The sequence below is a fragment of the Oncorhynchus mykiss genome, chromosome 12 (genome assembly GCF_013265735.2).
Source record: "Oncorhynchus mykiss isolate Arlee chromosome 12, USDA_OmykA_1.1, whole genome shotgun sequence".
NCBI lineage: Eukaryota > Metazoa > Chordata > Actinopteri > Salmoniformes > Salmonidae > Oncorhynchus > Oncorhynchus mykiss.
The window spans coordinates 25,958,991-25,971,726 of NC_048576.1; the positions used below are offsets into that span (position 1 = coordinate 25,958,991).

Genomic DNA, 12,736 nt, shown 5'->3' on the forward strand with positions numbered 1-12,736 from the left:
ATATAGGGCAGGTTGCCATGTTTGGTGCTGCCAGTTTATTGGATTGCTGGACACTGTGGTCCTATGATTAGTCCTTTAGCTAATAATAGTAGTTAGCCTAGCAGTGTGGTTAGGAGTTTTAATCACTGTAGCTTCAGTAATACTGTATCTAGGGCTCGAGACACTGAGCTTAATCCCATGCTACAATTGTTCTCTTCTGAGAAAGAGACTGATGTGGAATCATCTAGGTCTATGTTTAGAACTATAGGAATACAAAGCATAGAAAACTATTGTAGACGCTGTGTGTCTGGAATAATCATAATTTTCTCCTAGCCTCATTAACAGGCAGTTCCTGCATTTATCTTTCATCTCCTTTCTTTCGTTAAAAACAATACTGCTTCTCCTGCTCAACACACAAATAGTTTTGGAAGTCAGCTATCTTCTTGGTTGACGTGTTACTATCATTCTGTTGAAGAAGAGCTATGGGAATGTTTGTTGCGCTGAGTTGAGTGTTCATCAATAATACATACATTATGTGCACTGCACTCCCACCTGAGGACAAAGGAGCTCTCAGGTACTTATGAACGCCTAGCTACTCTTGGATAAGTGAACTCAGATACTTGACTCGGAGCTTATGGTACCACAGAGGAAGCATTTTACTTAATTTAATCCCGTTAGATATGTGTAATAATGGAGTGATGATATCATTCTTGGTTTAATAAGGAACCTTTTTTCCTTTGCACTTTAAATCCCAAATGTGTGTGTCATTCTATACAGATGTTTGCAAATGTATTAAAAATACAAATCGGAATTATATCATTTACATAAGTATTCAGACCCTTAACTCAGTACTTTGTTGAACCACCTTTTGCAGCAATTACAGCCTCAAGTCTTCTTGGCTATGACTCTGCAAGCTTGGCACACCTGTATTTGGGGAGTTTCTCCCATTCTTCTCTGCAGATCCTCTTGAGTTCTGTCAGGTTGGATGGGGAGCGTCGCTGCCCAGCTATTTTCAGGTCTCTCCAGAGATGTTCGATCGGGTTCAAGTCCGGGCTCTGGCTGGAACACTCAAGGACATTCAGAGAATTGTCCCAAAGCCACTCCTTCGTTGTCTTGGCTGTGTGCTTAGGGTTGTTGTCCTGTTGGAGGGTGAACCTTCACCCCAGTGTGAGGTCCTGAGCGCTTTGGAGCAGGTTTTCATCAAGGATCTCTCTGTACTTCGCTCTGTTAAACTTTCCCTTGATGCTGACTAGTCTCTCAGTCCATGCCTCTGAAAAACCTCCCCACAGCATGATGCTGCCACCATGCTTCACCATAGGGATGGTGCCAGGTTTACACCAGATGTAACGCTTGGCATTCAGGCCAAATAGTTAAATCTTGGCACCATCCCTACAGGGAAACATGGTGGTGGCAGCATCATGCTGTGGGGATGTTTTTCAGCGCCTTTTTCAGTGCCTTTTGGCAAACTCCAAGCAGGCTGTCATGTGCCTTTTACTGAGGACTGGCTCCCGTCTGGACACTCTACCATAAAGGCCTGATTGGTGGAGTGCCTCAGAGATGGTTGTCCTTCTGGAAGTTTCTCCCATCTCCACAGAGGAACTCTGGAGCTCTGTCAGGGTAACCATCGGGTTCTTGGTCACCTCCCTGACCAAGGCCCTTCTCCCCTGATTGCTTAGTTTTCCCAGGCGGCCAGCTCTAGGAAGAGTCTTGATAGTTCCAAACTTCTTCCATTTAAGAATGATGGAGGCCACTGTGTTCCCAGGGACCCTTCCCCAGATCTGTGCCTCGACACAATCCTGTCTCAGAGCTCTACGGACAATTCCTTCGACCTCATGTCTTGGTTTTTGCTCTGACGAGCGCTGTCAACTGTGGGACCTTATATAGACAGGTGTGTGCCTTTCCAAATCATGTCCAGTCAATTGAATATACCACAGGTGGACTCCAGTCAAGTTGGAGAAATACCTCAAGGATGATCAATGGAAACAGGATACACCAGAGCTCAAGTTCGAGTCACATAGCAAAGGGTCTGAATACTTACAGTACCAGTCAAAAGTTTGGACACACCTACTTATTCAAGAGTTTTTCTTTATTTTTAGTGTTTTCTAAATTGTAGAATAATAGTGAAGACATCAAAACTATGAACTATTAATTAGCACATATGGAATCATGTAGTAACCAAAAGTGTTAATAATATATTTTATATTCTATATTATTTTTATATTATTCATATTCTTCAAAGTAGCCACCCTTTGCCTTGATGACAGCTTTGCACACTCTTGGCATTCTCTCAACCAGGTTCATGAGGAATGCTTTTCCAACAGTCTTGAAGGAGTTCCCACATATGCTGAGCACTTGTTGGCTGCTTTTCCTTCACTCTGCTGTCCAACACATCCCAAACTATCTCAATTGGGTTGAGGTCGGGTGATTTTGGAGGCCAGGTCATCTGATGCAGCACTCCATCACTCTCCTTCTTGGTCAAATAGCCCTTACACAGGCTGGAGGTGTTTTGGTTTGTTGTCCTGTGGAGAAACACGTGAAAGTCCCATTAAGTGCAAACTAGATGGGATGGTGTATCGCTGCAGAATGCTGTGGTAGCCATGCTGGTTAAGTGTGACTTGAATTGTAAATAAATCACTGACAGTGTCACCAGCAAAGCACCCCAAACTATCACACCTTCTCCTCCATGCTTCACAGTGGCAACCACACATGCGGAGATCATCCGTTCATCTACTCTGCGTCTGTCTCACAAAGACACGGCGTTTGGAATCTAAAATCTCAAATTTGGACTCATCAGAGGACAGATTTACCTCAGTCTAATGTCCATTGCTCGTGTTTCTTGGCGCGAGCAAATCTCTTCTTATTATTGGTGTCCTTTAGTAGTGGTTTCTCTGCAGCAATTCGATCATGAAGGCCTGATTCACACAGTCTCCTCTGAACAGTTGATGAACAGTTGATGTTGAGATGTGTCTGTTACTTGAACTCTGTGAAACATTGATTTGGGCTGCAATCTAAGGCTGGTAACTCTAATGAACTTATCCTCTGCAGCAGAGGCAACTCTGCGTCTTCCTTTCCTGTGGCGGTCCTCATGAGAGCCAGTTTCATCATAGCACTTGATGGTTCTTGCGACTGCACTTGAAGAAACGTTCAAGTTCTTAAAATGTTCCGTATTGACTGACCTTCATGTCTTAAGGTAATGATGGACTGTCGTTTTTCTTTGCTTATTTGAGCTGTTCTTGGCATAATATGGACTTAGCTCTATTTGGTGAAGTACCATCTCTGTATACCACCCCTACCTTGTCTCAACACAACTAATTGGCTCAAACACATTAAGAAGGAAAGAAATTCCACAAATTAACTTTTAACAAGGCACACCTGTTCGTTTTCATCCATTCCAGGTGACTACCTCATGAAGCTGGTTGAGAGAATGCTAAGTGTGTGGAAAGCTGTCATCAAGGCAAAGGGTGGCTACTTTAAAGAATCTCAAATATAAAATGTTTTGATTTGTTTAACACTTTTTTGGTTACTACATGATTCCATATGTGTTATTTCATAGTTTTGATGTCTTCACTATTATTCCACAATGTAGAAAATAGTAAAATATTAAGAAAAAACATTAAATGAGTAGGTATGTACAAACTTTTGACTGGTACTGTATGTAAATAATATATTTCAGTTTTTTTTATTTGTAATACATTTGCTAAAATTTCTATTAAAAAAACAGCTTTCACTTTGATATTATGGGTTATTGTGGGTAAATTGATGACGACAATTTCTTAATAAATCAATTTTAGATTAATGCTGTAACGTAACAAAATGTGGAAAAAGGGAAGGGGTCTGAATACTTTCCGAATGCACTGTATATCTCAGTTTGAATGGCACAGGGCCACTGGTATTCCCAGCCTCCTGACAACGCCACAATGCTCTATTTTTAGTGTAATGAAGAGCCACACATTGGCTTTGGAGGATTAGTAGAACATTAACACAGTGAGTCCCCTCAGTGTGTACAGTATGTCTGAGCTAGTGCTCTGACAGAAGTCCGCGGAGGCATTCTCTTCCGCAAAGGTAACCCGTTTAAACGGAGCCATGGATTCTGTAGAAAATGGGATGACTGTATTCAGACATTCTGTGTGACTGTGACATTGTGTCTGATTGAGGAGTATTTAGAACATCATCAGTGCACAGTTTTAGTGTGTCGATTGCTCAGTGACATACTCCCCCTCTTCCTCTCCCACCACTGGTCTCATTCCCCTGCCAAGTGAAGCCTCGTCTGTAGGAACAACACTGCTGAGCCATCCCATGACAACTGAGACAAACTATGCTGGGTTCAATGCCATTTACTGGGAGCTGTGTGCTGATTTCCAGCCATGAGAGAAAAGCCAAAACGTCTGAGCTGTCAGTGGTTGTTAGGAGCAGAAGTTGTAATGGCAAAATAATTATTGTCATCATTCTTTTCTCTGAGATTTACTCTGTCAGAGTTTTATCCAAGGCTCTTACATAAAATTTCAACCTATTTGAAACGAGTTTATCATGTTGCACCATGAAGACTTCAAGATGATTTATATGAAAAAGATGTGCCAATAGAGTATGTGTAAATACACACTGAAAATGGGTTATTCGCTTTGTCAGTAAATTATTTTTCTTACTTTATTTTTCTTCATGATGATGGAAAAAGCATTGTTTTGTTGAGGACACTGCAGCTAACTTCCATTTGGTATTTTTTTTACAGGTAAGACACACATTGAGTTCTGCTGTCATTTAGCCAGAGGAAACATCGACCCAAAGGAACCCCCTACATATGAGTACGTGAAATTTGTAGGAGATTTCAAGTTTCATAACAATGGTGAGTGTTCTGTTATTCTATCCTGAGCTCGCTTGACATTTTAAAGTTGTGCAATACTTTGCAATGTTTTAGTTCCCAAATCTTTGTTTCCTTGACATACTTGCATAACAACAGAAATGACTTTCCCTTTCAACTGCCAGAACTATTGTTCTATGATCATGTGTATTTTATGTGCCATTACATCTACAACTACTGACCGAGCTTCAACCTGATGAATGGACAGTAAACCATCTAGTTATATTAATAAGGCCAAACTCTGCATTCTATTGAATATTAGAATGGAGATGTTATGTCATAAAAACTTACTTGAAACATAAAACAGGACAGAAAATCAAACAGGTTATAAAACCGTTTCAGAACTGCATATCTCATTGTTGATCACTATTCAAATACCTGGCTAAATGACTGGAAAATTAGACGTATGAGGAAATGTTTCCCTCTCGTCTGAAATTATGCTTCGGACTTTTGGATATTTCCATACTTTTTTAAATTTTGGACTTCCAGTCGTTTGAATGGCATAATGACGTAGTAAGGTCATCAGAGTGTGGTGAGATGGAAAGGTAGAGTGTGGTGAGATGGAAAGGCAGAGTGTGGTGAGATGGAAAGGCAGAGTGTGGTGAGATGGAAAGGCAGAGTGTGGTGAGATGGAAAGGCAGAGTGTGGTGAGATGGAAAGGCAGAGTGTGGTGAGATGGAAATGCAGAGTGTGGTGAGATGGAAATGCAGAGTGTGGTGAGATGGAAAGGCAGAGTGTGGTGAGATGGAAAGGCAGAGTGTGGTGAGATGGAAAGGCAGAGTGTGGTGAGATGGAAAGGCAGAGTGTGGTGAGATGGAAAGGCAGAGTGTGGTGAGATGGAAAGGCAGAGTGTGGTGAGATGGAAATGCAGAGTGTGGTGAGATGGAAATGCAGAGTGTGGTGAGATGGAAAGGCAGAGTGTGGTGAGATGGAAAGGCAGAGTGTGGTGAGATGGAAAGGCAGAGTGTGGTGAGATGGAAAGGCAGAGTGTGGTGAGATGGAAAGGCAGAGTGTGGTGAGATTGAACGGTTATGTAAAGTTATTTGGCACTCGTAGAATAACTCCAGTCACTGCTAATCAAAGATTTATTGCCTGATTTGCCATTGCCCCCGACCCTCAGCTGGGGATCACTACCACAGTCTTCAGGGGCCACAGTCCTTCTGATTTTCCTTTCTCAAATGAGTGTGTGATTAAAGGGCAAAATCCCCAGCACACACTCCTCTTGTAACAGATATACCTGTTTGGGGTTGATGATAATCACTCCTCGTGTCTATACTATACTGTTGTAATGCACCAAATGAATTGTTGCTATGCCTACATTCATCCTCTGGGGAGGTATTGAGTGACTGTTTTTGTTGTTTGACTCAGTGCCTACTTCCTCTTGTAACGGGTTTGAGTTGACATTACCAAGAACCCTGCAGTCATCACTGGAAGAGCAGGTCTGCCTTGTTGCCACTGTACGATTAGTCACTCCGCAGTTTTTAAAGGTAAGATCATGTTTCTTTTGCTAAATCTTTGCTGATTCCATTTGAGAACATACAGATGTTTTATATTACCTTGTAAAGAGGAAGAAGAAAATAATATATTTTGAAAAGCCATGTATTTAATTTTTAATTTTTTTTATTTCACCTTTATTTAACCAGGTAAGCTAGTTGAGAACAAGTTCTCATTTACAACTGCGACCTGGCCAAGATAAAGCAAAGCAGTGCGACACAAACAACAACACAGAGGTACACATGGAATAAACAAGCGTACAGTCAATAACACAATAGAAAAAAAGAAAGTCTTTATACAGTGTGTGCAAATGGCGTGAGGAGGTAAGGCAATAAATAGGCCATGGTAGCGAAGTAATTACAATTTAGCAAATTAACACTGGAGTGATAGATGAGCAGATGGTGATGTGCAAGTAGAAATACTGGTGTGTAAAAGAGCAGAAAAGTAAATAAAAACAATATGGGGATGAGGTAGGTAGATTGGGTGGGCTATTTACAGATGGGCTATGTACAGCTGCAGTGATCGGTTAGCTGCTCAGATAGCTGATGTTTAAAGTTAGTGAGGGAAATATAAGTCTCCAGCTTCCGCGATTTTTGCAATTCATTCCAGTCATTGGCAGCAGAGAACTGGAAGGAAAGGCGGCCAAAGTAGGTGTTGGCTTTGGGGATGACCAGTGAGATATACCTGCTGGAGTGCGTGCTACGGGTGGGTGTTGTTATCGTGACCAATGAGCTGAGATAAGGCGGAGCTTTACCTAGCATAGACTTATAGATGATGTGGAACCAGTGGGTCTGGCGACGAATATGTAGCGAGGGCCAGCCGACTAGAGAATACAGGTCGCAGTGGTGGGAGGTATAAGGGGCTTTGGTGACAAAATGGATGGCACTGTGATAGACTGCATTTAGTTTGCTGACTAGAGTATTGGAAGCTATTTTGTAAATGACATCGCCGAAGTCAAGGATCGGTAGGATAGTCAGTTTTACGAGGGTATGTTTGGCGGCGTGAGTGAGTGAAGGAGGCTTTGTTACGAAATAGGAAGCCGATTCTAGATTTAATTTTGGATTTGATATGTTTAATATGAATCTGGAGGGAGAGTTTACAGTCTAGCCAGACACCTAGGTATTTGTAGTTGTCCACATATTCTAATTCAGAACCGTCCAGAGTAGTGATGCTAGTTGGGCGGGCGGGTGTGGGCAGAAAACAGTTGAAAAGCATGCATTTGGTTTTACTAGCGTTTAAGAGCGATTGGAGGCCACGGAAGGAGTGTTGTATGGCATTGAAGCTCGCTTGGAGGTTTGTTAACAGTGTCCAAAGAATGGCCAGATGTATACAGAATGGTGTTGTCTGCATAGAGGTGGATCAGGGAATCACCCGCAGCAAGAGCGACATCGTTGATATATACAGAGAAAAGAGTCGGCCCGAGAATTGAACCCTGTGGTATCCCTATAGAGACTGCCAGAGGTCCGGACAACAGGCCCTCTGATTTGACACACTGAACTCTGTCTGAGAAGTAGTTGGTGAACCAGGTGAGGAAGTTATTTGAGAAACCAAGGCTACTGAGTCTGCCGATAAGAATGAGGTGATTGACAGAGTCGAAAGCCTTGGCCAGGTCGATGAAGATGGCTGCACAGTACTGTCTTTTATCGATGGTGGTTATGATTACGTTTAGTACCTTGAGCATGGCTGAGGTGCACCCATGACCAGCTCGAAAACCGGATTGCACAGTGAAGAAGATACGGTGGGATTTGAAATGAATCCGGTGTTGTAGTGGAGAAAACAGTCCGATACTGGCAGGCTGGCAAGTATTATCCAGGCAAAAAAAAGCAACTGGTGTCTGTGCAGAAGGTAAATGCAACTAGCAGTGGCTAACAATGACTCAATAGCTAGTAGCTAATTAGCTGGTTAGCTTCTGATGGAGGTTCTGGCTATAAGGTCTAAAAAATAGCGGATCCGTGTCACATTGGGTGAGGCAGGTTACCGGAAGGTATATTTAATTTAAAAATTGAAAAGATATTTAAAATATATTGAAATATACAGTGCCTTGCGAAAGTATTCGGCCCCCTTGAACTTTGCGACCTTTTGCCACATTTCAGGCTTCAAACATAAAGATATAAAACTGTATTTTTTTGTGAAGAATCAACAACAAGTGGGACACAATCATGAAGTGGAACAACATTTATTGGATATTTCAAACTTTTTTAACAAATCAAAAACTGAAAAATTGGGCGTGCAAAATTATTCAGCCCCCTTAAGTTAATACTTTGTAGCGCCACCTTTTGCTGCGATTACAGCTGTAAGTCGCTTGGGGTATGTCTCTATCAGTTTTGCACATCGAGAGACTGACATTTTTTCCCATTCCTCCTTGCAAAACAGCTCGAGCTCAGTGAGGTTGGATGGAGAGCATTTGTGAACAGCAGTTTTAAGTTCTTTCCACAGATTCTCGATTGGATTCAGGTCTGGACTTTGACTTGGCAATTCTAACACCTGGATATGTTTATTTTTGAACCATTCCATTGTAGATTTTGCTTTATGTTTTGGATCATTGTCTTGTTGGAAGACAAATCTCCGTCCCAGTCTCAGGTCTTTTGCAGACTCCATCAGGTTTTCTTCCAGAATGGTCCTGTATTTGGCTCCATCCATCCTCCCATCAATTTTAACCATCTTCCCTGTCCCTGCTGAAGAAAAGCAGGCCCAAACCATGATGCTGCCACCACCATGTTTGACAGTGGGGATGGTGTGTTCAGCTGTGTTGCTTTTACGCCAAACATAACGTTTTGCATTGTTGCCAAAAAGTTCCATTTTGGTTTCATCTGACCAGAGCACCTTCTTCCACATGTTTGGTGTGTCTCCCAGGTGGCTTGTGGCAAACTTTAAACGACACTTTTTATGGATATCTTTAAGAAATGGCTTTATTCTTGCCACTCTTCCATAAAGGCCAGATTTGTGCAATATACGACTGATTGTTGTCCTATGGACAGAGTCTCCCACCTCAGCTGTAGATCTCTGCAGTTCATCCAGAGTGATCATGGGCCTCTTGGCTGCATCTCTGATCAGTCTTCTCCTTGTATGAGCTGAAAGTTTAGAGGGACGGCCAGGTCTTGGTAGATTTGCAGTGGTCTGATACTCCTTCCATTTCAATATTATCGCTTCCACAGTGCTCCTTGGGATGTTTAAAGCTTGGGAAATATTTTTGTATCCAAATCCGGCTTTAAACTTCTTCACAATAGTATCTCGGACCTGCCTGGTGTGTTCCTTGTTCTTCATGATGCTTTCTGCGCTTTTAACGGACCTCTGAGACTATCACAGTGCAGGTGCATTTATACGGAGACTTGATTACACACAGGTGGATTGTATTTATCATCATTAGTCATTTAGGTCAACATTGGATCATTCAGAGATCCTCACTGAACTTCTGGAGAGAGTTTGCTGCACTGAAAGTAAAGGGGCTGAATAATTTTGCACGCCCAATTTTTCAGTTTTTGATTTGTTAAAAAAGTTTGAAATATCCAATAAATGTCGTTCCACTTCATGATTGTGTCCCACTTGTTGTTGATTCTTCACAAAAAAATACAGTTTTATATCTTTATGTTTGAAGCCTGAAATGTGGCAAAAGGTCGCAAAGTTCAAGGGGGCCGAATACTTTCGCAAGGCACTGTATATACAAAACAGACGAAAAATACAAAAAGTAAACGAGAGGACGACAAACCACGTCTGCACTGCTACGCCATCTTTGAATGACAAGACAAAACAAGAGTTTTTTGCATTGTGAATCATTATATTATTATTTTGTCACTTCTGGTTGGGTTGCATGTTTCACTTGCAAACGGAAAATAATATATATATTTTTTTTTACCAGACCTTGGAATAATTGTACTTTTTGGGGATTTTTTTGTTTGTTATTCACATAGTTGCTCTTTTGATGATCCATCACGTGACATACATTGCACCCCTCCCCCCTTTTGCCCTCAGAACAGCCTCAATTCTTTGGGGCATGGACTCTACAAGGTGTCGAAAGCATTCCACAGGCATGCTGGCCCATGTTGACCCCAATGCTTCCCATAGTTGTGCTTTGGGTGGTAGACCAGTCTTGATACACACGGGAAACTGTTAAGCGTGAAAAACCCAGCAGCGTTGCACTTCTTGACACAAACCGGTGCTCCTGGCACCTACTACTTACTATACACCATTCAAAGGCACTTAATTATTTTGTCTTGCCCATTCACCCTCTGAAAGGCACACACACAATCCATGTCTCAATTGTCTCAATGCTTATTCCCTTCATCTACACTGATTTGAAGTGGATTTAACAAGTTAAATCATTAAGGGATCATAGCTTTCACCTCAATTTACCTGGTCAGTCTATGTCATAAAAAGAGAAGGTGTTCTTAATAAAATAAAATACATCTATTTACGATGACATTTTTATAATTTTTTTAATCTGCGAAGCAACTTTGAACTTGATCTTAAAAGGTTCTATCTCAATCCAATCACACATTACTGAGTTTCCAATCAAACATATTTGCGTGTAAGGGGATGCATTGAGTCATGAAAGAGGAAGACATCACAAAACACTTCTGAGATCTGGGACTTGAATAATACTCCATATCTCAGAACTATACATTTAGTAGATTAGTGCTGAGCGATTAATGCTTTTTGAGGTCAGTTTGATTATTAAAAAAGGTTTTCGGTTTCGATAATTGTTTTAGACATTAAATGAACTATGCTTTACGTGGGTTGAATGCTGCAACAACACTGAGTAAAACAATTCATATGTCCCATGATGGTAATGACTGCCCATTACGGCTTATCAGAGGTGTGACCAAGTCACTATTATTCGAGTCACAAGCAAGTCTCAAGTCACAAGGTCTGAGTCTCAAGTCGAGTCCCAAGTAGAACGGGTCAAGACTCGCGTCAAGTCCAAGTCGTGCATTCTAAGAGCAAGTCAAGTCGAGTCACAAGTTTTCAAGCAAAGTCTCAAGTCAAGTAACAAAAAAATCTATACATGCAACGACTTGTTCAACTACAAATCTCTGTCTATTTATTGAGGCCACCAGACAGCACTTTTCATTATTTTGATTAGCATTTGTAAGTGTAAAATAGGGACATGTAGCAGTCGTAAGGGCATGACATCAGCAGAAAACAAGGCAGGTTGACGTGCTCAGAGTGTACATTTTATTTACAGGTCTTGGTAATCCAATGGTGAAAGCGCCAGATCATACAAAATAGCCTCTGTATCAGGCTTAACCTGTCCTATCTGAACTGACACAGATAGAGGGCAAGACTATACAGCCTCCTTTTGAGAAAGTAAATCTGTCTAACAGGAGCTCAAACAGGTAGGCCTACATAAAAGGCACTTGGCCCCCAGGACCATACAATTATCCAATTGGCAATTAAAACCAATAAAACTGGTTCTACAATTTAAAAGGAAAATTCCACATCCATTGTTACATTCGTATTAATCCGACTTAATGATTATTAATGATATTTCAACACTGTGCATACATGGAACAGTCATTTTATCTTGTTCAACGTTCTGACTCCAGAGCGTGGAGAGCAGACCACGTAGCCTATTTCTATGCACACTGAGGCGCTTGTGCAGATATTACGCACAACCAGAATGACCAGAATGACAGACACACAGAACCCAGACATAGCTCAAGCAATATGAACAAAGGAAACCATACATTTAATTAAATAAACAGTACTTCTACCTCATGAGTCTTGCGAATGTTCATGGGCACAATAGAAATCATGCCAACTCATGCCACTCGTAGCACACGCTCCAGCAGGTATATCTCACTGGTCACCCCCAAAGCCAATTCCTCCTTTGGTCGCCTTTCCTTCCAGTTCTCTGCTGCCACTGACTGGAATGAACTGCAAAAATCACGGAAGCTGGAGATTCCCATCTCCCTCTCTAGCTTTAAGAACCAGCTGTCAGAGCAGCTCACAGATCACTGCACCTGCTCATAGCCCATCTGTATACAGCCCATCTATCTACCTCATTCCCATACTGTATTTATTTATTTAGCTCCTTTTGCACCACAATATCTCTACTTGCATATCCATCTTTTGCACTTCTACCATTCCAGTGTTTAATTGCCACATTGTAATTACTTCGCCACCATGGCCTATTTATTGCCTTAACTCCCTTATTTGACCTTATTTGCACTCACTGTAAATATACTTTTTTTTCTTTTTTTTCTACTGTATTATTGACTGTATGTTTTGTTTATTCCATGTGTAACTACTCTGTGTTGTTGAATGTGTCGAACTGCTACGCTTTATCTTGGCCCGGGTCGCAGTTGCAAATGAGAACTTGTTCTCAACTAGCTTACCTGGTTAAATAAAGGTGAAATAAAAATAAAAATAAAATAAAATAATTAATGTTTGGCTAAATGCAAATGTATC

The 12,736-nt window shown here is 41.4% G+C and overlaps 1 protein-coding gene across 4 annotated transcripts in view; it reads left to right on the plus strand.

Moving 5' to 3' along the window:
* The window catches only part of npas2 (neuronal PAS domain protein 2), a 74,488-nt gene that overhangs the window by 46,927 nt on the left and 14,825 nt on the right, over positions 1 to 12,736 (plus strand). For all 4 annotated transcript variants that reach the window (XM_036937284.1, XM_021623183.2, XM_021623182.2 and 1 more), the window contains 2 exons: positions 4,706 to 4,819; positions 6,203 to 6,321. In XM_036937284.1, coding sequence (XP_036793179.1) covers positions 4,706 to 4,819; positions 6,203 to 6,321 — 233 coding nt within the window. The remainder of the gene's footprint in view (positions 1 to 4,705; positions 4,820 to 6,202; positions 6,322 to 12,736) is intronic.